Below are 23,676 nucleotides of genomic sequence, written 5' to 3' on the forward strand. Positions count from 1 at the left end.
AATAGTATTTAGATTTTTATCACTCCTTTGGTCTAACCATCTTCAAAGCATTTTGTAAACATTTATCCCTCACAACACACCTATAAGCTAGAAAGATGATAATGTCATTTTATAGATGGGGAAACTGAGGCACAGAGGTCAAGTGATTCACTCAAGGTAAAACAAGAAATCTGTTGCACAACAAGACCATCTCTCTTCTTCCCCAGGGAGCCTTGAGACAGCTAATGAAAATCAAGGCTTATAAGAAAAGTGCTTAGAGATTCCCAAAATGACCTTTGCTTCAGATGAGGATAAAGATCATACAGCAAGGGTGCGGCTGAGACAGGACTTGATCCCTAGAAGTCAGTGGAAATTTGGCCTTTGATTTCAGTGGGAGCAGGATTTTGCACCAAGGCTCCACACAGAAACCCCAAAGATGTTCACCTAGTGAAAGCAAAAATTTTAAGCCATCCAGTGATGATCACATGTGGCCAATCTGTAGTTACTGTACCTCAGCATCAGTGGTTTCTTGACAGGTGACTGAACACCAATCCACCCCCACCACATATGCAGCATTATGCTGAATAAAATTAATACTCCTTTCTCCATAACTTTGGTTCAGTAGTCCCATGTTTAGTACCAGACCCATCTGCACCCACACTGTGGGTTCAGTACTACAGACATTTACTATGGGGAATAGTGCTGGCTACTGAATTGTGGTCCCACTGGCTTTGACAGGACTACACCCTGAAGCAAATTATTATTTAACCTTCTTTCTATTTCAGTAGCACCTACGATCCCCAGTCATGGACCAAGACCCCATTGTGCTAGGCGCTGTACAAACACTGCACAAAAAGACAAACCCTGCCCCAAAGAGCTCTCAATCTCAGTGTAAAACAAGAGACAGCAGATGGATTGAGACAGACTGAGGGAGTACAAGAGAACAATGAGACAGTATTGGTCATCATGACAGGCTGTGGTCTCAGCACACCAGCATCCTAACCATTGTCAATTTTTTTGTGGGCTTGTATAGTACAGTAAGTCATAAGGCAGTTAGTGAACATTTGCAGAAGGGGGTTTGATATCGAAACACTAGAGTCAAATTCTGCCCTCATATACACCAGTGCAACCTCATAAATTTCAATGGAATTGCACCAACTGGTGTAAGTGAGGGCAGAATTTGCCCCCTCAGCTGTATGGGGGATTCTGCAATGAAAAGCAAACACAGCAACTCGGCCAAAATAGCGGCAACAACAAAAGTTACGTGAAAAACAAACTATCAACCCCCCTGACTAACTGTTGGATTTGATCTAGTTACCAGCAAAGGACTTTTAAGATATTTTGCTGATGAGACTGGAGAGGATTTTAGAGCGGAGTACACAAAAGCCACACACTGTAAGCTGAGTAGACATTGGGTGTCCCCATGACAATCCCATCTGAGTGGGAAATGTTTGCTAGTCCTGGCATGGACTGGTTTGGTTTTGATGATTACGTTCCTCAACACACTAGTCTTGTTGGGAATCATTTGCTAGCCTGGGAGTTAGGGGGCGGAGTGGGGGCGGGAAGAGGTGGAGCGAGGGCAGGGCCTCAGGGTGGGGCAGGGGTGGAGGACCCACTGGCAAAAAATAATAGTCAGAGCCTGTGCATTCGGGGCAAACATAATCCAGGCCAGCCCAAGGTTTTGAGGGGGGCTGTGATGTGCTTGGGAGGCATGCACATCTCTGTGGCTGACGATGGGAGAAGGTTAGTGTGAAAGCTGTGGCAATATCCTTGAAAAACCTTATTGAATTAAGATTATGTGTCTTTGGAGCCTGTTGTATTAAATGCGAAGGTTACATATTACCGTGGGCCTGGACCATACTTGGTCTTTTGGGACCGTACATGTGTCATGGATTTCCTGGGAAATCCACCCCAGTTATGCAAAACCCAGCCTTTGGGAAACCGAGGCACAGAGGCTACACCCTGAAGAGGAGACCATTGTCTACTGATCACCTGTTCACTAGGCCAAGATCAAAGGCTCGAACTGTATAAAAGAGAGACTGAACTATTCATTGTTGTTCTGGTTCTAAGCCCAGGCTGTTATGAACTTGGGAACCTCTTTGTGGGGTTTGAAGGACTAATTTCCTGCCAGAGCTTTTGTTGGAGTCAGGGAGTGATCTCTGGTAAGCTTATTATTATAGAATCATAGGACTGGAAGGAACCTAGAGAGGTCATCTGGTCCAGTCCCCTACACTCAAGGCAGGACTAAGTATTATCTAGACCAGGGGTCCCCAAAGTGGTGCCCGCAGGCGCCATGGCACCTGCCGGGGCATTTTTCTGTGCCTGCAGGAAACCCCTCTACCAAAATGCCGCCGAGAAGCGTTGCCATTTCTCGGCAGCATTTCAGCGACGGCGCTTCTTGCCGTTGCCGCTTCTTGGTGGCAGTGTTTCGGCAGCAAGGTGCCTGGCGCCCGCCACAGTCTTCTGGGAATAGCAATATGCTATTCCCACAAGAAAGGTTGGGGATCACTGATCTAGACCATCCCTGACAGGTGACTGTCTGACCTGCTCTTAAAAGTCTCCAATGATGGAGATTCCACTACCTCCCTAGGCAATTTATTCCAGTGCTTAACCACGCTGGGACCTTATTAGCATGTGTATAGGTTCTCGCATTATGGTTGTTACCAAGTCCTTGATCTAGAACTTTATAAGCAGCTATATTTATTCTTTCATCTTAAGAATAAATCTAGCTGCTTATAAAGAACTGTGTGGTAACTTGTAACTGCTAGCAGTCATGCTGTTCATAACCTCTGAAGAGAAAGCAAAGGGCAAGTGCTGGCCTGTTTTGGCAGTCTGGCTTACTGGGGATATCACACTGTAGGCAGGGAACTGAGCAGCCTGGAAAAAATCCTGGTGAGGAGGGAGATGCGGATCTCTGCCCAAGAAAGGTGATGGTTGAGGAGCCAGGAGCCTCGAGGGGGTGCCCTTGAAGGACCATAGAGAGGACATACAGGTGCAGTTGCCCAAAATGGTGACAGGGGATGGGCAGGGAAGTCCATCTGTAACCTCGGATGAGTTATTTAACTTCTCCTGCCTCAGTTTCCCCATCGGAGAGATGGGGAAAATAACACCTAACTCTCAGGTGTTGTATGAGTTAGTGTTAAGAACATAAGAACAGCCACACTGGGTCAAACCAATGGTCCATCTAGCCCAGTATTCTGTCTTCTGACACTGGCCAATGCCAGGTGCTTTGGAGGGAATGAACAGAACAGGGCAATTTTGAGTGATCCATCCCATCCTCCAGTCCCAGCTTCTGATAGTTGAAAGACACCCAGTGCCTGGTGTTATGTCCCAGACCATCCTGGATAATAGCCACTGATAAGAACAGTCATACTGTTTGTAAAGTGCTTGCATAAAAAGCACCAAGTATCACCACTTCACTCTTTATACTCCTCGGCACTCCTCACCCTATGAGCATCAAATCTCCTGGCATGTTTGTAATTCACATGAGGAATTTCCATTGGTGTCAACAGGAGCTAAGTGCTCTTGCATTTACTGCCAGTTTAGAAACAGTGCTAGGTGAGGTTCATGTACCACTAACTGGCATGCTGGCAGCTTTCTTAGTTCTGGCGATTGGGAGGCAGCGTGAGAAATTGGGCTATATCTACTAAAGACACTGTAAAGAGGTGATGGTTGCACACAGAAGCTATCATAGTCGGATGCAAGCACAAGCTTTGGGAATAGAACCCAGGACCCTATGGTCCGAAATAGAGGCCTCTTCCCCATGAGCTAAAAAGGGCTTTGGTAATATTAAGACCTATCGCCTCCATAGATTAGCCATCATAGAGCAATATGAACACACATACACACACACACACCCCAATGCTCTGTTCAATCTTGATTCCACATCTTTCCTGTAACCACGACAGAGTGTGAAAAAAAATACTAAAAGAGTAATAAAGAAACAATGGGAAATTTGCTTACTGTACTGTGATGGTGTGACTGTTCGTTACATCCAGCTGGTTTGTTTGTGCAGTTCATTTCCTCTCCTGGGGACTTTACATCAATGCCTGCAGACAGTTCCTCCTAATCTACTCTCTCCACGTTTGCAGCACGGCTCTGCCCTCCTGTGCTTTGGCTATAGGTCATCTTTACCTTTGACTGGGGCTGGATTTACATCAAAGAAACACCCAACAGAAGTTGGGGGCGGGGGGAATTAAGCAGCCGCCCTGCCCTGGCTGTGTGCAGCGAAGAGTTTGAGTATGTGTTTGGTTTGTAGTGTAGTTAGTGAAAAAGGCCTCTGGAAACCCAAAGCAGTGGTGGGCTCTGCTGCCATGGCATGCCGCTGAGGTAATTTGAGAAACGCTGTAATAGCCAGCCCATGACTATATGCTTCAAGAAAGCTGTGTGTCCTTCTCTTGACTAGCCCAATACAACCAGGCCAAGGCTTTTCAAGAGACCATTGATTTTGAGTGCCCAACTTGAGACACTTAAAGGAGGCCTGATTTCAGAGGACAGGTGCTCAGCCCCTCCTGGAAACCAGGCCCCTTTAAGGTCCCTCATGCTGGGCATCCAAAATCACTTACCACTTTTGCAAATCCTGACCACAAAGACTAGGGACAGGATAGGGCCCTCATCTTGATGGATGTGCTAAGTGCTGTGAATAGAGTTTTCATCAGATACCTTAGATAGGCATACAAAGGGGTGAATCTACCACAAACAGAGGGCTTTAATTATCAAAGAGGGCTCTATGCATGTGATCAAAGGAAGGAAATCCACCCTGCCCGATGCAGTGTTCTCCCTCCCCACATCACTCAGCTACACATGCAATTTGAAGGGGAGCGCTCTGCAGCTCTCCACTGGCAAATTGTGCCAAGGCAGCATTCTCCTATGTGGGATCTAGAAACCTGCTGGTAACCTGAGAGAGTGGGACGGAGTTTGCCCAGAGAGGAAGAACTGGCCCAAACAGACATGCTAGAGCAAGGATATTTTCTGAGGGCCTGATCCAAAGCCCAGTGGAGTCGCTAGGAGTCATTCCACTGAAACCAGTGGGCTTTGGATCAGGCCCTAAAGGCTTTTGAGATCCAGGGTGATGTGTGTGTGCTGCAATTCTAACTCCTTAATTTGTGTGACTGGCACTTCTAGCAGACAGCCAGAATTACCACCAACTCTGGCAGTGTTTCAGGTCATATTTTCACATGCATGACAGACTCTCGGACAATCTCTCAGACCTATTAGGCACAAACAGGCTTTTCATCACTGCCAGTCATGCATGCCTTCTCTCTCCATCTCATTTTTTTCCCATCCAAAACACTGTGGCTGTTGCAAGGAGGTTTCAGCTTTTCATTCCCCATTTGCTATCATCATCATCGTCAATTTTGCAGTAGGCCTAAAGAGCCTGTCGTGCCAGGTGCCATGCAAACATTTGGAAGGTAGTCCCAGCCAGGAAGAGCTCACAATCTAAAAGGCAAAACCAGAAGAAGGGCCAGGAAAGAGAGACAACATATGAGCAAGTGTCTGAGTTGGTGATTGGTATACGTCTTGTTAGCAGACTGGAGCCCCGTGCCCCTCAGAGGGCAAAGGGATGAACTAATGGAAGTTAAGGGGGCTGCACATCAGGATTTACCTCGTTACCGGATCCTACCACTTAGTTCTTACCCTCGTGAAGTCACCGTGTGCTGAGGGAAGAACTGTGGTGCAACACGAGGGGGATGCAAAGTGGTGGGACAGGGACTTTGTGCTGAGTACCCAGCACCAGATGTCTGACTTTGTCTCCACTCAGAGAGCCTCAGAAATGTACCACTCGTCTTGAGAGAGAGAACGAGAGAGAGAGAGAGCACATGCAAGCGGGGGAGATTGGTACAAGGGGTTTGGGGTTCTGAGAACCCCTCACCTGTCTAATAATGACCTATATTTTTGCCTGGCAGCACAATTATTGTTTTTTTTTTTTAAATTGTGTCCAGCTAATCAAACATCTAGGCCATTTATCAGTCAGGCCAGTGGAGAATCTGACTGAGCTAAGGAGGAGGTACGTATATTCTAGCCTGTGCTTGTAGCATCTTGGTCTGTGAGGGACACGGTTTGTCCACCAGAGAAAAGGAAAAGAAGGGGGCATGTCTCAAAGTTCAAGAGTACTTAGATCTGGGTCCATTTCTCACTTTAACTGGGCCTGCACCCGATAAGCTTAGGGCTAGAGCCTCGTACCTAGGTCAACAGATGCTACACTGATTTATACCAGCTGAGGAGGGGCCCCAGATACCTTAGCATCTATTTCTGTCCTGTAATTCCAGCTGAAGTAGGACACGGGATGGACCTTTCCTTTCTCTACTTTGTAAGGCCACATTTTCCACAGGTTTCAGAGTAACAGCCGTGTTAGTCTGCATTCGCAAAAAGAAAAGGAGTATTTGTGGCACCTTAGAGACTAACTAATTTATTTGAGCATAAGCTTTCGTGAGCTACAGCTCACTTCATCGGATGCATACTGTGGAAAGTTTAGAAGATCTTATTATATACACACAAAGCATGAAAAAATACCTCCTCCCACCCCACTCTCCTGCTGGTAATAGCTTATCTAAAGTGATCACTCTCTTTACAATGTGTATGATAATCAAGGTGGGCCATTTCCAACACAAATCCATGGTGTCCCCTGAATAGATATGTGGGCACAGTTGGCAACGGGCTTTGTTGCAAGGATAGGTTTCTGGGTTAGTGGTTCTGTTGTGTGGTATGTGGTTGCTGGTGAGTATTTGCTTCAGGTTGAGGGGCTGTCTGTAGGCAAGGACTGGCCTGTCTCCCAAGATTTGTGAGAGTGTTGGGTCATCCTTCAGGATAGGTCCTTAATAATGCATTGGAGGGGTTTTAGTTGGGGGCTGAAGGTGACGGCTAGTGGCGTTCTGTTATTTTCTTTGTTAGGCCTGTCCTGTCCTGTAGTAGGTGACTTCTGGGAACTCTTCTGGCTCTATTAATCTGTTTCTTCACTTCCACAGGTGGGTATTGTAGTTGTAAGAATGCTTGATAGAGATCTTGTAGGTGTCTGTCTCTGTCTGAGGGGTTGGAGCAAATGCGGTTGTATCGCAGAGCTTGGCTGTAGACGATGGATCGTGTGGTGTGGTCAGGGTGAAAGCTGGAGGCATGTAGGTAGGAATAGCGGTCAGTAGGTTTCCGGTATAGGGTGGTGTTTATGTGACCATCGTTTATTAGCACTGTAGTGTCCAGGAAGTGGATCTCTTGTGTGGACTGGACCAGGCTGTGGTTGATGGTGGGATGGAAATTGTTGAAATCATGGTGGAATTCCTCAAGGGCTTCTTTTCCATGGGTCCAGATGATGAAGATGTCATCAGTGTAGCGCAAGTAGAGTAGGGGCATTAGGGGACGAGAGCTGAGGAAGCGTTGTTCTAAATCAGCCATAAAAATGTTGGCATACTGTGGTGCCATGCGGGTACCCATAGCAGTTGTGTTGGAAATGGCCCACCTTGATTATCATACACATTGTAAGGAGAGTGATCACTTTAGATAAGCTATTACCAGCAGGAGAGTGGGGTGGGAGGAGGTATTTTTTCATGCTTTGTGTGTATATAATAAGATCTTCTAAACTTTCCACAGTATGCATCCGATGAAGTGAGCTGTAGCTCACGAAAGCTTATGCTCAAATAAATTGGTTAGGCTCTAAGGTGCCACAAGTACTCCTTTTCATTTTCCACAGGGGCTAAGCCTTTCTGAAAGCTAGGCCACTTATGTTGGTGCTGAAATATGGATTTGGGGGCCTAACTTCGGCTTTGGGCTTCAACTGGAGCAGTTTAACATGTGTTAAAGGCAAACTGCCTTGTCTCCATATACATATTAGCTATCACCTTCCAAAGGCTAGGGGAGACAAGCCAGTGTGAGTCCTGGAGCCGACGACTGAAATAGGGGATAGGGCACTTTCTAAACTTGGGTGTGAGGGTGCGGAGAAACATTTCCCCTTAATGACAGCTGTATTTTGGTTTTATTCACTGTCTGTCATCCTGACATGCTCTCCAGATCATAATTAAGTCATTAAAATTCAGCACCTAGGAATGCAGAGAAGTATTATACCTACTTTTCAGGTGAATAAATTGAGGCACAGAGAGGTGAGTGGCTTGTCAAAGGCCAAACACTGAACTGACGGCAGAACCCAGGAATCCCAACTCCATCCCCTACTCTAACCATTAGATTAAACTCCCTTCCAGAGTCAGGAATAGAACAGAGTGACTGTTTTGTTACAAATGCCTCAAATCGATCCAAAACTAATCCCCTGAGCTAGCCATTAAACCACTCTCCCACTTCTGAAAACAAGCAGCGAGGTAAAACTTCTTACCTGTTATGGGTACTAGCCTAATTTAAAGTGTTGTTCCTAGGAGTAGGCCTTCCAAGATGTCGCAGACAGGGAGGATGGTTCAGTGGTTAGGGCCCAAGCCTGAAACTTGGGTTCAAGTCCATGCTCTACCATCGACTTCTTCTGTGACCCTGGGCAACTCATTTAGCCTCTCTGTGCCTCCATTTCCCCATCTGAAATTGAGTCAATAGCACTTCTCTACCTCACAGATGTGTTGTGAGGATTGAAGATTGTGAGGTGCTCAGATACTGCAGGGACAGGGGCATGATAAGAACCAAAGGTAAGGTGTGACAATGGTAAAGAATCACAGAAGGAGATACTTTCTTCTAACACTGAACAAGGATCTCCATTAGATCAAGGAAAACTATCATCCCTAGAACTACTCTGTCCCCCTCTTTCACTGCAGACCTTCTTCTCTATGGCCGTCTCCAGCCTCCCTTCCACCCAGCCTCCTGCTACCTCTGGAGCTGTGTACATATCCTCTCAAGGTAGAGAACAAGCATTTAGAGAGACAGATTCTTTTTCAAGAGAAATCCCTGAGGAGCAGAAAGGAGGCAAGTAGGACAGTGACACTCATTGATCCTCAAGAGAAAGGGCCCAAGGCTCAATTATTCTGTTCCTGTGCTCAGGGCAAGGAGGGAGAGGTGGGGCACAAAGGTTTTAGGCCATATTCTGGGGTTGGACAGGGCCCTGCCAAGCCTCAAGTGTAAATCAGCGCAGCCTCATGGCTGCTCTAACTTGTACTCTGCTTCCAACGTGCTCCTGCAGGCCCTGGAAAGCAGAGACAGACGTAGTGCAATGCATCAGGGACATCAGTGCATCTACACCACATGCTGGGAGCAAAGGCAGTACAGAGACAGTGATACTCTCAGTAGACTGCTGCTGCCCATTTTAAGGCCCTTTTATGCTGCTAGAGTGGCATAAAAGGCCTTGGCGCAGCCAAGGTGTCAGCCAAATGTCTCACTGTTGTGAGGAGGTGTTGTAGGGACCTTCACACATACAGCATCACGTCAGCTCAACATCTAGAAACAGACGACTGTGAGCAGGGAACAAAATAAGCATTCTTGGCTTTTGCACATTTAAAACAGATCTCAATATTGCTGTAGCACTAGGCATGGGTGTAACAGTACAGATGCAATACAGAACAATGTGGGTGTCTGCTTTGCATATCTAGAGCACTTTCCATCTAAGGATCAGATGAGACCATTTCTCCATCACATCCAGCATCCTGTCTCCAAAAGTGACCAATATCTGCTGCTTCAAAGGAAAGTGATCTTTCCTTCACGCAACATAATAATGAACGTAGTCAATCATATGATGCTGTACAAGGTATGAAAGAAGAGATCCTTCCTGACCTCAGCAGCTGGTCATTTAATGTTCAGAAGCCTCAGATTTCATTGGTCTGATATTAGCATCCAAATTAGAGGTGAGAATGTTAACCAGCCTTTTTAACAATCCAATGAAACAACAGGCCTGGTGTGGGGGCTCCCTCCTCAGTCCTACTCTGTGCTTTCTCCTGTGAAAGGGGGCAGGGAATAACTGGACAGCTGAGCTTAATTTTTCCTCAAAGGAGCCATTAAGCAATTTCCCAGCCTGGAGTAGTAACTGTTCCTGGGTATCATTAATCAGTATCGCTCATGGAAATCTAATTGTACATCATCATAAGGCTAGAGTGTGCTGCTCCGCATCCTGCTCAGCAGAAGCCCTCACGCAGACCTGAAGGCAAAGCTTGGCCCCTTGCGTTTACCCCCTTCATTCACTCCCACAGCATCATGGTCTTGCATAATGTGTTCATCCCAAGACGCACCCATGAGGCTGGTGAACAGGACGCTGGGAGGCAGGATCGTAACTACTGGAAGAATTCTGGACTCCCCCCCACGCCTTCCTCCTCTCCGCCCTGCTGTGTTGTTACCATAGATGATGGACCCAGACCCAATTGAGAGGCTAACGGCACCGCCATGACCTGCGCTCTCCTGGCTGTTACCTTGGAAGCTGCCATCACGGCTGCTGTTGCTGCGACATTCAGTCCCCGCTTCCCAAAGTGCACCAGGGCATCGTAGCTCCGATCCTTCGCTTGGACGAGGCAGTCATCAATTTCCTGTCATGCAAGACCAAAAAAAAAAAGCACAAGAGGGAAGAGTTCAGACCTCCTGCCATCTCTCTCAAGGGTCAGGCCATCATTCATAGACGCGGCCATCTCCCTCCCTCCTTCCCAGCAACTGGAGTACAGCCAGTACTTGAAAAGGAAAAGAGGACGGCAGGAGAGCAGTAGCTTCCACTGAAACCTCTGGGAGTTGCTTTTATTCTGTGAGTGGAGAATTGGGCCTACAAGTCTGAGTGGTGTGACAGGGTCGGGCCAGATGGCTACAGGAGAGTGATTTTTTTTTTCTTAAAATAAAAAATCCAGGAGGTGACCGGGCTTCTGCCCACCCACTACTAAAGGAGAGTGATAGAAGGCAGATATATTAGCCCCAGGTTAAGCAGGTCCCTTTCCCCTGGGTCAGGTAACGGGGGCAGTTCCAGAACAATCAGGAACTTGTTGGAACCAATTAAGGCAGATAGGCTAATTAGGATACCTGGAGCCAATTAAGAAGCTGCTAGAATCAATTAAGGCAGGCTAATCAGGGCACCTGGTTTAAAAAGGACCTCACTTCAGTCAGTGAGGGGCACACAAGGAGCTGAGAGGGAGAGGGTGTGCTGCTGGAGGACTGAGGAGTACAAATGCTATCTGGCATCAGGAGGAAGGTTCTGTGGTAAGGATACAGAAGGTATTGGGAGGAGGCCATGGGGAAGTAACCCAGGGAGTTGTAGATGTCACACAGGTGTTACATGAAACACTATGGACAGCTGTGATCCACAGGGCCCTGGGCTGGAACCTGGAGTAGAGGGCGGGCTAGGGTTCTCCCCATCCCCCCAACTCCCTATTGGATACAGGAGGAGTTGACCTGCACTCTGGGTCCCACCAGAGGGGAAGGTCCTGGCCTGTCCCCCGACCCACTAGGCGGACCAGCAGAGACTGAGGGAATTGTTCTCCTTCCTTTTCCCCACGCTGGCCAGTGATGAGGTTAGCTGAGTGAACAGCAGGTTTGAGTCACTAGCAAAAGTGGCCAAACTGAGGGCAGCCATGAATCCCTGAGGCAAGCAAATCTGCCAATAAGTGCGGGACCCACCAAAGCAGAGGAGGAACTTTGTCACAGTACTTGAAAACTGTTATGTCCCCTCTCAGTCTTATCGCTTCCAGACTAAACAAACCCAATTTTTTCAATCTTCCCTCATAAGTCATGTTTTCTAGACCTTTAATCATTTTTGTTGCTCTTCTCTGGACTTTCTCCAATTTGTCCACATCTTTCCTGAAATGTGGGGCCCAGAACTGGACACAATACTCCAGTTGAGGCCTGATCAGCGTGGAGCAGAGCGGAAGAATTACTTCATGTGTCTTGCTTACCACACTCCTGCTAATACATCCCAGAATGATGTTCGCTTTTTTTTTTTTTTTTTTTGCAAAAGTGTTACACTGTTGATTCATATTTAGCTTGTGGTCCACTTGTGGTCCAGATCCTTTTCCACAGTTCTCCCTGTGCATCTACTTTAGTGTAGATGTGTAGTGTAGAGTTAGTTTATGTCGACCTATCTCTGCAGTGTAGATCAGGCCTGAGTTAGAGACTGAATTTATGGTTTATTACAACTATCTGTAACCCACTAATCCCCTCTTTTTGTCCTATGACTGCAGAGGTGTTAATAGACCACTCTACCTTGAGAAGTCCCTTAGAATATGTGCTACATACTTATGCTAACCAATCTGTTCCACCTTCCATTTAGCTGTGATGCTCAGAGTGCCTTTCCTAGACCTGAAGAAGAGTGCTGTGTGGCTCAAAAGCTTGTCTCTCTCATCAACAGAAGTTGGTCCAATAAACGATATTACCTCACCCACCTTGTCACCCCAGCTACATTCAGTCAGCATTTCCAACACTGTGAAGTTTGTCATGCAAGGAAGGACTATTTTCAGGGTGGTATTTTCAGGGAAAACAAAATACATGTATCCCACCCTCTTAGGTTCTCTGATGCCCAGACGTAGTTAAGTTATTCTGAATGAGCTCAGCAGCTGCTGATACAAAAAAAAAAACCAAAGAGAAGATCAAAGAACAAAAATAAATAAAAGAAAAAGCAGTGACTCATCTTCTTGAGATGAAAGCCGTTGATACAGCTGACATACGGTAAACACACTAATTCCACCGCTGTGAGCCATCCACTCAGTTAGGGCATGAACACCTGTAATTACCTTTTCTTTTGAAGACAGTGTTGGGTGTACAAATTTTCTATACAGGAGGCTGGAGCCTTTTGTGTATGGAGACAGCAACCAAGCTACAAAAGCTATTTTCAGTTCATAATAGAATGGAAACCTATGGGAAAACAAAGATGACATAAATTCATGGTAACTGCTTCTCTGATGATAATAGAAGCCCAAGGCAGTTAGCAATTGGCAGATTCAGAGCCTAGGCTGGTTTCTGTCTACCTGAGTGTCCTAAGGATCTACCACCCTCTTTCCACATTCACTCACACCCAAACTCTGGCTGAGCGCTATGCAAAGTTTTCTGGCAGCCAGGTGTCAGCAACGTTATTTAACAGGAACCCCAAGAGCCAATTAAGTGACAAGGGGTGCGGTATGCACAAAGGGGCCATAGAGGCTTTCTTTGCACTGTTCCCAGCCCTTACAGGCCTGGGGTGCAGAGAGAACACTACCTATCACACCCACCAGCAGCCAGCAAACCAGCCTCTGGATTTATTTATACACCTTTCGTCTCTCTGCCTTTCTGCAGTTAGATGGCACTTATCATGGACTCGAACCACCATTCCTTTCACATTATGCAGGCGCTGTCCCATTATCTGTGCTTGTATAGTGTGCAGCGTAATGGAGCCCAATCCTCCCTGGGGATTTCTGGCACTACTGTAATATACACACAATAACAATTACTAATAATCAGAGACATTCCTGTTATAACCACATGTCCTTCCATTTTGTTTTGCTAGCAGCACCGTGACTTAACACAGAGAATTTTAAAAATCTAACCTGTCCTCTGCGTTTTCTGCAGATGGTTTACGTGTCTCATTTCCCTCAGTTAAGAGAATGTCTACACTGCAGTCATGGGAGACCCAAGCTAGCTTTAATCTTCTCAGCGTGAAGTCACAGCAGCACAGTCTGTACAAGCCCGCTCAGAACCGCACACAGTGACTTGTGTGGCTAACCTGCACTGTAGCGTGCGCTGCTGCATCGTCATCTCTGGAACCCAAGTGAGCTCGACGACAGCTAACTCAGGCCCATATATGAGCTGCAGTCATACCCCCTGGATCAGGACCCAATGAGTTAAGGACACACTGAAGTACCAACATAATGCCTCCTTTTGGGCCGGATTCTGTGTGGTGGTGAGCTCCCTGAAACTCCCATTGAAAAGAGTGCTCCCTGCAGGTGATCAGCACCTTGTAGGTCTGGGCCCTTGGTAAGGTACATGGGTAAGGATTAAGAACTTGACACAAAGCCCATTCACTTCTCCGGTTTCCATTGGCTTCAATGGGCATTGGATCAGGCCGTATAAGAGTGGTCAAAATGTGCCTGATGTTAGGTACCTACCTAAGAGGCCTAGTCCAAAGCCCACAGGAGTTTTCCCCCTCACTTCAGTGCCAGTGGTCCGATTTGCAGAAGTGCTGAGCACCCAAAGCCTCTATTGACCTTAACACTCCACTTTAACAATGACCTGTGTTCCTCCCCTCCGAACCCCCCACATGAGAACAGACTGGGAGGAAGCTGCAGGGTGCACAGGCTCGGCCCTTTGGCAAACAAAGAATGTCATTTTCCTTTGTGCTCCTATACACCCAAGTATCTATCCCAAAGGAAAAGGACAGAGCAGGAACAAGTAATACCTCCTGCTATTGAAACCCACTGCGGAGTGTGTGTTGCAGGCCCTTCTGTACCCAACCTGAATATCAGTCTGCTACAGCCCCTACAGGGCTTTCTCCTGGATCTCTAGCTCAAGCTTTAGTAGCTCATGCTTTTAGCTCTGGAGGCTCCCGGTTCAATTCCCAGTGTATCGGCCAAGATGGCAGCTCTCTCAACTGGGACTGCAATAGATTCATAGATACTAAGGTCAGAAGGGACCATTATGATCATCTAGTCTGACCTCCTGCACAACGCAGGCCACAGAATTTCACCCACCCACTCCTGCGAAAAACCTCTCACCTATGTCTGAGCTATTGAAGTCCTCAAATCGTGGTTTAAAGACTTCAAGGAGCAGAGAATCCTCCAGCAAGTGACCTGTGCCCCATGCTACAGAGGAAGGCGAGAAACCTCCAGGGCTTCTTCCAATCTGCCTTGGAGGAAAATTCCTTCCCGACCCCAAATATGGCGATCAGCTAAACCCTGAGCATATGGGCAAGATTCACCAGCCAGATACTACAGAAAATTCTTTCCTGGGTAACTCAGATCCTACCCCATCTAACATCCCATCACAGGCTAATAGACTCCTAACCACTGTGGAGCAGGCACAGAGAGGAACACGTAACACACTTGCTTACCCTAAAAAGAAAAGGAGGACTTGTGGCACCTTAGAGACTAACCAATTTATTTGAGCATGAGCTTTCGTGAGCTACAGCTCACTTCATCGGATGCATACCGTGGAAACTGCAGTAGACATTATATACACACAGAGACCATGAAACAATACCCCCTCCCACCCCACTGTCCTGCTGGTAATAGCTTATCTAAAGTGATCATCAAGTTGGGCCACTTCCAGCACAAATCCAGGTTTTCTCACCCTCCGCCCCCCCCCACAAACTCACTCTCCTGCTGGTAGTAGCCCATCCAAAGTGACCACTCTCTTCACAATGTGTATGATAATCAAGGTGGGTCATTTCCAGCACAAATCCAGGTTCTCTCACTCCCTCACCCCCCTCCAAAAACCACACACACAAACTCACTCTCCTGCTGGTAATAGCTTATCAAAAGTGACCACTCTCCCTACAATGTGCATGATAATCAAGGTGGGTCATTTCCAGCACAGATCCAGGCTTTCTCACCCCCCCCCCCCACCCCCGATAATGTCACGGCTAACCTGGTGGCTGAACTTTGTGACTTTGTCCTTACCCATAACTATTTTACATTTGGGGACAATGTATACCTTCAGATCAGCGGGACTGCTATGGGTACCCGCATGGCCCCACAGTATGCAAACATTTTTATGGCTGATTTAGAACAACGCTTCCTCAGCTCTCGTCCCCTAATGCCCCTACTCTACTTGCGCTATATTGATGACATCTTCATCATCTGGACCCATGGAAAAGAAGTCCTTGAGGAATTCCACCATGATTTCAACAATTTCCATCCCACCATTAACCTCAGCCTGGTCCAGTCCACACAAGAGATCCACTTCCTGGACACTACAGTGCTAATAAACGATGGTCACCTAAACACCACCCTATACCGGAAACCTACTGACCGCTATTCCTACCTACATGCCTCCAGCTTTCACCCTGACCACACCACACAATCCATTGTCTACAGCCAAGCTCTGCGATACAACCGCATTTGCTCCAACCCCTCAGACAGAGACAAACACCTACAAGATCTCTATCAAGCTTTCTTACAACTACAATACCCACCTGCGGAAGTGAAGAAACAGATTGATAGAGCCAGAAGAGTTCCCAGAAGTCACCTACTACAGGACAGGGCCAACAAAGAAAATAACAGAACGCCACTAGCCGTCACCTTCAGCCCCCAACTAAAACCCCTCCAACGCATTATTAAGGATCTACAACCTATCCTGAAGGATGACCCAACACTCTCACAAATCTTGGGAGACAGGCCAGTCCTTGCCTACAGACAGCCCCGCAACCTGAAGCAAATACTCACCAACAACCACATACCACACAACAGAACCATTAGCCCAGGAACCTATCCTTGCAACAAAGCCCGTTGCCAACTGTGCCCACATATCTATTCAGGGAACACCATCACAGGGCCTAATAACATCAGCCACACTATCAGAGGCTCGTTCACCTGCACATCCACCAATGTGATATATGCCATCATGTGCCAGCAATGCCCCTCTGCCATGTACATTGGTCAAACTGGACAGTCTCTACGTAAAAGAATAAGTGGACACAAATCAGATGTCAAGAATTATAACATTCATAAACCAGTCGGAGAACACTTCAATCTCTCTGGTCACGCAATCACCGACATGAAGGTCACTATCTTACAACAAAAAAAACTTCAAATCCAGACTCCAGTGAGAAACTGCTGAATTGGAATTCATTTGCAAATTGGATACTATTAATTTAGGCTTAAATAGAGACTGGGAGTGGCTAAGTCATTATGCAAGGTAGCCTATTTCCCCTTGCTTTTTCCTACCCCCTTCCCCAGACGTTCTGGTTAAACTTGGATTTAAACTTGGAGAGTGGTCAGTTTGGATGAGCTATTGCCAGCAGGAGAGTGAGTTTATGTGTGTGTGTGTTCCCCCGGGGGGGGAGGGGGTGAGAAAGCCTGGATCTGTGCTGGAAATGACCCACCTTGATTACCATGCACATTGTAGGGAGAGTGGTCCCTTTGGATGAGCTATTACCAGCAGGAGAGTGAGTTTGTGTATGTATGGGGGTGGGGGGGTGAGAAAACCTGGATTTGTGCTGGAAATGGCCAACTAAATGATCACTTCAGATAAGCTATTACCAGTAGGAGAGTGAGTTTGTTTGTGTATGGGGGTGAGGGGGGGTGAGAAAACCTGGATTTGTGCTGGAATTGGCCCACCTTGATTATCATGCACATTGTAGGGAGAGTGGTCACTTTTGATAAGCTATTACCAGCAGGAGAGTGAGTTTGTGTGTGTGGTTTTTGGAGGGGGGTGAGGGAGTGAGAGAACCTGGATTTGTGCTGGAAATGACCCACCTTGATTATCATACACATTGTGAAGAGAGTGGTCACTTTGGATGGGCTATTACCAGCAGGAGAGTGAGTTTGTGTGTGTGGGGGGGGGCGGAGGGTGAGAAAACCTGGATTTGTGCTGGAAATGGCCCAACTTGATGATCACTTTAGATAAGCTATTACCAGCAGGACAGTGGGGTGGGAGGGGGTATTGTTTCATGGTCTCTGTGTGTATATAATGTCTACTGCAGTTTCCACGGTATGCATCCGATGAAGTGAGCTGTAGCTCACGAAAGCTCATGCTCAAATAAATTGGTTAGTCTCTAAGGTGCCACAAGTACTCCTTTTCTTTTTGCAAAGACAGACTAACACGGCTGTTACTCTGAAACTTGCTTACTCTAGGGATTAGAAAGTTTTAGAAGGGAAAAAGTTAAAGTGGTTTGTCTTATTCCTGTTTGTATCTTCCTTCTCCTTCTTCCTTCCTCCATCTCTTCCTTCCCCCTATCCCTTTCTCTCCCCTTTTTCCCTTTTCCCCTCACTCATGTTCACCTCTCCTCTCTCACATACCCATTCCACTCTTTCCATGTGCCTGTCTCCATTCTAACACCTGCACCAGTGTCCACAGCAGAAGAGGGCTGCTGGCTCAGCCATCCTCTGTTGACAGTGACAGACCTTCGTCAAACTCTCTCCAGTTCCAACTGCTTTCTCACAGGCACCCGAGCAGTTCCCCTGACGTTAGTATTTCCCAACCCCTAAACCTGGCAGCGCTAAGAGAGGAAGTGCTGGTCCTCCAAGCAAAACACGCCATGCACCTGACATTCAACCCCTTGCACAGGAAATGACACAGTCTTACAATCCTCTCTCTGGAGCTCTGTTCCCTTACAAACTCTTCTGTTTTCCTCCCTATCTCATTACAAATGCCCCACCTCGGTCTGACGCTCACCAGCAAAGAAAGAGATCTGTGAAAGTCTCGGCTGTCGTGAAGAGTGCAAATATGATCCAGTACATCATCCATTTGACCTGTGAAGAGAAATCAGATATTTTGTAACCGTGTTGTTCTAGGAAGGCACAAATGTACAGTGATGGTATTTTACTCTTTTAGGGGAGAGCACCTTTCACCTGAGGATCCCAAAGCTCAGCCCATCCACAGCTGCCTGGTGATATGCTTATTGACAAGAAAGCCTCAGAACCCTGTTGTGCAGGCATGGAGAACTTAAGGGCTTTGCCAGGTGTCACGCAGCAAGTTGTCACATAGGTGTAGTCCACAACACAAATCAGAGTCATGCACAAACCCACGTGAAGAAGGAATTTGTCCTTTATGATCAATCTGACCAAAAGACCAAGTAGTCAGACTCGCTGCTCGTATTCCACGAGGAGTTTCTGCTGTAGAATTGCTGTCCGACTGAGATAGTGATTTAGACAGTTTGATAACACTAGAACATACAGATGATGCCATATAACTTCCCTCTTCATCTGCAAATGCAAGTGCAACCCTGCTATCACTTTACCTGGTGCGGTAATCCCATCTGGTCATGGCCTATAATCAGGGTTAGGTTAGGTCAATACATGGATGGGAGATCGCCAAGTGACCTCTAAGTACTGCAGGAAGGAAAGGGTGCTTATGATTCCCTCTGAGTAAGTTCCAGCACACCCAAATTTGCTGACAGAAGGAGCTGTGCTATTGGAGGTGTCTTCTCTCAGATGACCTATGTAACCCACACCCACTCAGTGTGGTGCTTTGTGCCCCTTTAGTGGTCGGGGCCACAGAAAGAGGTTGGTGAGCCTGCTGCAGCCAAGGCTAACAGAGGTGGGTCTTTTAGCTTAGGCAATAGAGGCTTTTAGCTCCAGAGGTCAAGGCTGTAGCAGGCTCATCAACCTCTGTACACGGCCCAGCCATGACGAGAGGGGGACAGAGTGCCATACTGACTGGGTGGGGGTTACACGTACATAGCCGAGGTCCTAACCATCTGTGGTCATTAGAGATCCCATGGTACGTGACATAAGAGTAGGGATGTCTTTGCAGTTAGACAAAATATACTTACCTTACCTAAATGGCCTGTGACAGGGTTAAAAAAAGCCAGGAAAGTGTTAAAGGTTACCTGTCTGTTACATGACCCTGCAAGGATTTAAGGGAAGGGCACTTCTTCTTTCTGCTGGCTGAGAGAGGCAAGGGCCTCAGCCTGTGCTGGTCAGGGAATTGCTTTGCTTTGAGTTATTCATGCATTTTGGGTGTTTGAATGGAAAATTGCATCTTGAAGCAGGGACCTGAAACGGATTCAGGGGTAACAACCATTTTTTCCTGGGCTGACAAGCCTACCAGCTAACATACCGCCAACAGCACAGATGGACACAATATTCTTAATTTCCCATCTTAAAGCATACTGTAGGGCTGTTGCCTTACATCCCAGAGGCAGCTGCATTTCAGTGGTGAAAATGCGTTCTCCACCCCCCAGTGATGAATTTGATAAAGATGAATTTTTAAAAAAAGTTTTCATTGAAAAACTGCCAGGCTGAAAACTTCTTGGTTATTTGTTTGTTTAGTTTGTTTTGTTTTTTTGGCAACCAAAAATCAAAATGTTTGACCAGTTGGGCGAACATTCTTTGTTTCACTGAAAATTTTTGCCTGACTGGCGGAAATTTTTCAGTTGACAAAAACAAATCAAATGTTTTTCCAATAACACGTCGTTGAATCGTGACATTTCCCATGGATATTTCCATTTTGCTAAAAAAGCCATTTTTTGTTGAAAAATATATTGTGAACAAAATTTTTTGACCAACTCCCCTGAGTAAGTCTCAGCAACCTCACAGGGGTGCTATTAAGCTTCATTAAACAATATCAGTGAAGTACTTTAAGAGTCAGAGGTCTTGTCTACACTAAAAAGGTGTACTATGGTAACTCAACCAGAATAATTAAGAAGTACCACTCCTGGCAGGCCTTTTCCACACTTGGTTTGCTAGTGTAGATATGTCAGGAGGGCTACATTGGCTAACCCCACCCAATACCCTAGTGGAAATGTAGATTATGCTACCAATAATTTTTTTGCCAATATAGTTTACACCAGTTCCCCAAACAGAATAAGCTATACTGGCAAAAGTTCCTTTTTGTCCATGTAACAGCATCTACACTAGGATTTTTGCTGGCACAGCTACATCAGTTTGGGAAGCGGGGTGGCGATTTCCTCACACTCCTAACTAACATAGCAATGCTGGCAAAACTATTAAGTATAGATCAAGCCCAAGTGTGGATAAAGTATATCAGAGTAAAGGTGCTTTATACTGGTATAACTATTCCCACATGGGAAAGGGAATAAGCTATACTGGTATAAGGTACCTTTACTGATATAACTGCATCCATTCAAGGTAGGGTTGCCAACTTTCTAATTGCAGAAAACCGAACATTCTTGCCCCACCTCCTACCCGCCCCACCCCAAGGCCCCACCCTTGCCCTGCCTCTTCTCTGAGGCCCGCCCCCGCTCACTCCACCCCCTCTCCCTCCATCGCTCACTCTCCCCCACCCTCGCTCATTTTCACCAGGCTGAGGCAGGGGGTTGGGATGTGGGAGGGGGTGAGGGCTCCAGCTGGGGTGCAGGATCTGGGGTGTGGCTGGGGATGAGGGGTTTGGGGTGCAGGAGGAGGCTCCAGGTTGGGGCCAAGGGTTGCAGAGTGTGGGAGGGAGGTCTGGGTTGGGGCAGGAGTTCGGAGTGTGGGAGGAGGCTCCGGCCTGAGGCAGGAGGTTGGGGTGTGGGAGGGGATATGGGCTCTGGGGTGGGGGTGCAGGCTCTGGGGTGAGGCTGGGGATGATGGGTTTGGGGTGCTCATGGCGAAGGCCAAAGGATTTGGTGTGTGGGAGGGGGCTCCGGGCTGGGGCAGGCGACTGGGGTGAGGGAGAGGGTGTGGGCTCTGGCTGGGGGTGCAGGTTCTGGGGTGGGGCTGTGGGTGCAGGTTCTGGGGTGGTGCCGGGGATGAGGGATTTGGGGTGCAGGAGGGGGCTCCAGGTTGGGGCCGAGCGGTTCAGAGTGTGGGAGGGGGCTCTGGGCGGGGCCAGAGGTGTGGAAGGGGGTGCGGGATCCGGGAGGGAGTTTGCATGACGGAGGAGGTTCCAAGCTGGGGCAGGAGGTTGGAGCACGGGAGGAAGCTCGGTGTGCGGGCTCTGGGCGGCACTGACCTTGGGTGGCTCCCAGGAAGCAGCAACATGGCCCTTTGACTCCTAGGCAGAGGAGCAGCCACCTGCAAGCACCGCTCCCGCAGCTCCCATTGGCCACCATTCCCGGCCAATGGGAGCTGCAGAGCTGGTGCTCGGGGTGGGGGAAGCACATGTGACCCCCGTGGCCGCCCCTCCACCTAGGAGCCAGAGGGACATGCCGGCCACTTCCCAGGAGCTATGCAGAGCTGGGCAGGGAGCCTACCTTAGCCCCACTGCGTTGCCAACCGGACTTTTAATGGCCTGGTCAACGGTGCTGACCGGAGCTAGTGTTGACTGAAGCTAGTGCCAGGGTCCCTTTTTGAGCAGGTGAACCGGTTGAAAACCGGACACCTGGCAACCCTAACCCAAGGGCTTGTATTGGTATAACTATATTGATTAAAGAAAAAGCACACCCCTAACTGACATAGTTATAACAAAACAACTTCCAAGCGCAGACCAGGCCTTTAGATGAAATGTGTTCTCGAAATGGAGACTATCATTGCTAGCCACTGCTAGGTGATGTGATTTGAACTGCCAGCACATCAAAGGGGATTTATATAGCTGAAGTGGTGCAGCAGAGTCAGCTCTGCAAGTACCTGGCACGTCAGGCAGCCCTCATCTGGTTTACTTACAATGCTCACGACAAGTTAATGCTTTCGGATATAAAGAACTAATCTCACCAAGGGAAACGCTCGACTGGAAGAATCTCAAGAGCCTCTCCAAGTCACAGCTTGACATTGTGCTAAGGACACGTTAAGATAATCGTCAAAGCTGTCACCAAGACATGGAAATGGCCTTATCATCATTGAGATGCTCAGATATTTGAAGAGTAAATACCTGAAGGCTCTGCAGTATTCAGTACACTTTAGATAGAAAACAAGATTATGACAGACAGTACAGCCCCTTTGGGACACAGAAGGGGCCTTTGTGGGTCATGCTTCTCCCACATCCCACTTCCCCTAACAAAAGTTGGCAGTGTCTGCCTGAACCATGGGACACTAGGACCCAGAGGCGTTCTCCTAGGAAAAAGGCAAGACAGCTCCACCCATAAGTATATAAAGAGGCCTATGGAGGCTGGCTGCTGCTTTGGAGAGAAAGGGTCTCTGCTTCCTGAAAGATATTCACAATCATATGTACTTTTGGTTTGCTAATTCCATTGCAAACCCTGTTTTGAGAGGGCAGCCAAAGGGCCAACGGGCTTCTGAAGAGGCTTTATTTTGTTCTGCTCTCCTACAACAAATAAGCAAAGCAAAACTGTATCTCAGGTATGGGCATCAAGCACCTTTTGAGATCAGCCATACAAGCACAATGATGCCACCACATGGAGGCATAAGCAATTTGTCAAAGGTCACAAGCAGAGCTAGGAACAGAATCCAGCTCTCCTAACTTTCAGTCGAGAGCCCTATCCACCAGCCTACACATCAGACATCCCCCAGCCCTGGTTTACGACTCACCTGGAATGCAGGTAGCAATTTTAAAATGTAACGATCAGAGACCATAAAACATAGCACAGGAGGAAAAAAAATTACTTACATATTCTTTAATATCCTTTGATTTTACAGCTTTGTAAGAATAATACGCAGGGTAAAGAGTGCCAAATATAATCCTGAAAGAAAGAAAGAAATGGAGAAGCTTGATTTCCTGTCACAGGGAAATATTTTTTCCTTCTGTTAACTGCATTTCTTGCACCTGTAGAAAGTGTTAGTAGATTCTGATCTAGGGCTACAATACACCATGCACTGACTTCCTCTGTGGTTTACAGTATAGGGCTGATCCTGCCTCATTGACCTAAGTGACAATTTTGCCATTGATTTACATGGAGCAGGATTAGGGCCAAAATTGTTTCCCCTCTTTTGTGATTGTCCCTTTGAGGCTGCATTACATTTAAGAGGCACCTCCCTATGAAAAGCACCAAAAAGAGTGACACATCAGCATGAAAACAAGGCAGAAAAACAAACCTCAAGGAAAAGGTAAATGTAATTTTAAAATAATCTACCATGACACAGCAAAGAAAGTTTATTAGTTATTTTTAGAGAGGGGACAAAATGGGAACCATTTATCAGAAATCCCCATTTCCTACCCCTACTCCCCCAAAAAACTTTAGAGGGGAAAGGGAGAAAAATGGGAGTCAGATTACATCTAGTTGTGGTTTGACAATATTAGGGCCCAATCCTGCACTCAGATCAGGGCAGGAGGAATCCTGCATGGAGTTTAGACTCCAACTCTAAAACCCCTCAAGTTTTCTGTGTCTGAAAGAGACGCTACCAGGTTCAA

General features: G+C 47.2%; 1 protein-coding gene across 3 annotated transcripts in view; it reads right to left on the minus strand.

Annotated features, from left to right (window-relative positions):
- The window catches only part of REEP1 (receptor accessory protein 1), a 106,500-nt gene that overhangs the window by 35,892 nt on the left and 46,932 nt on the right, over positions 1 to 23,676 (minus strand). The window contains exons 2-6 of one of the 3 annotated variants that reach the window (XM_073342862.1): positions 22,936 to 23,008; positions 18,163 to 18,239; positions 12,591 to 12,711; positions 10,296 to 10,409; positions 5,268 to 5,418 (exon numbers count right to left, since the gene is read on the minus strand). In XM_073342862.1, the coding sequence (XP_073198963.1) occupies positions 5,302 to 5,418; positions 10,296 to 10,409; positions 12,591 to 12,711; positions 18,163 to 18,239; positions 22,936 to 23,008 (502 nt within the window). In that variant the 3' untranslated portion in view covers positions 5,268 to 5,301. Of the gene's footprint in view, positions 1 to 5,267; positions 5,419 to 10,295; positions 10,410 to 12,590; positions 12,712 to 18,162; positions 18,240 to 22,935; positions 23,009 to 23,676 lie in introns of those variants that run through there. The other 2 variants (XM_073342861.1, XM_073342863.1) reach the window with 2 other exon arrangements.

This window comes from Lepidochelys kempii, chromosome 4, assembly GCF_965140265.1.
Source record: "Lepidochelys kempii isolate rLepKem1 chromosome 4, rLepKem1.hap2, whole genome shotgun sequence".
In the NCBI taxonomy this organism is placed as follows: Eukaryota; Metazoa; Chordata; order Testudines; family Cheloniidae; genus Lepidochelys; species Lepidochelys kempii.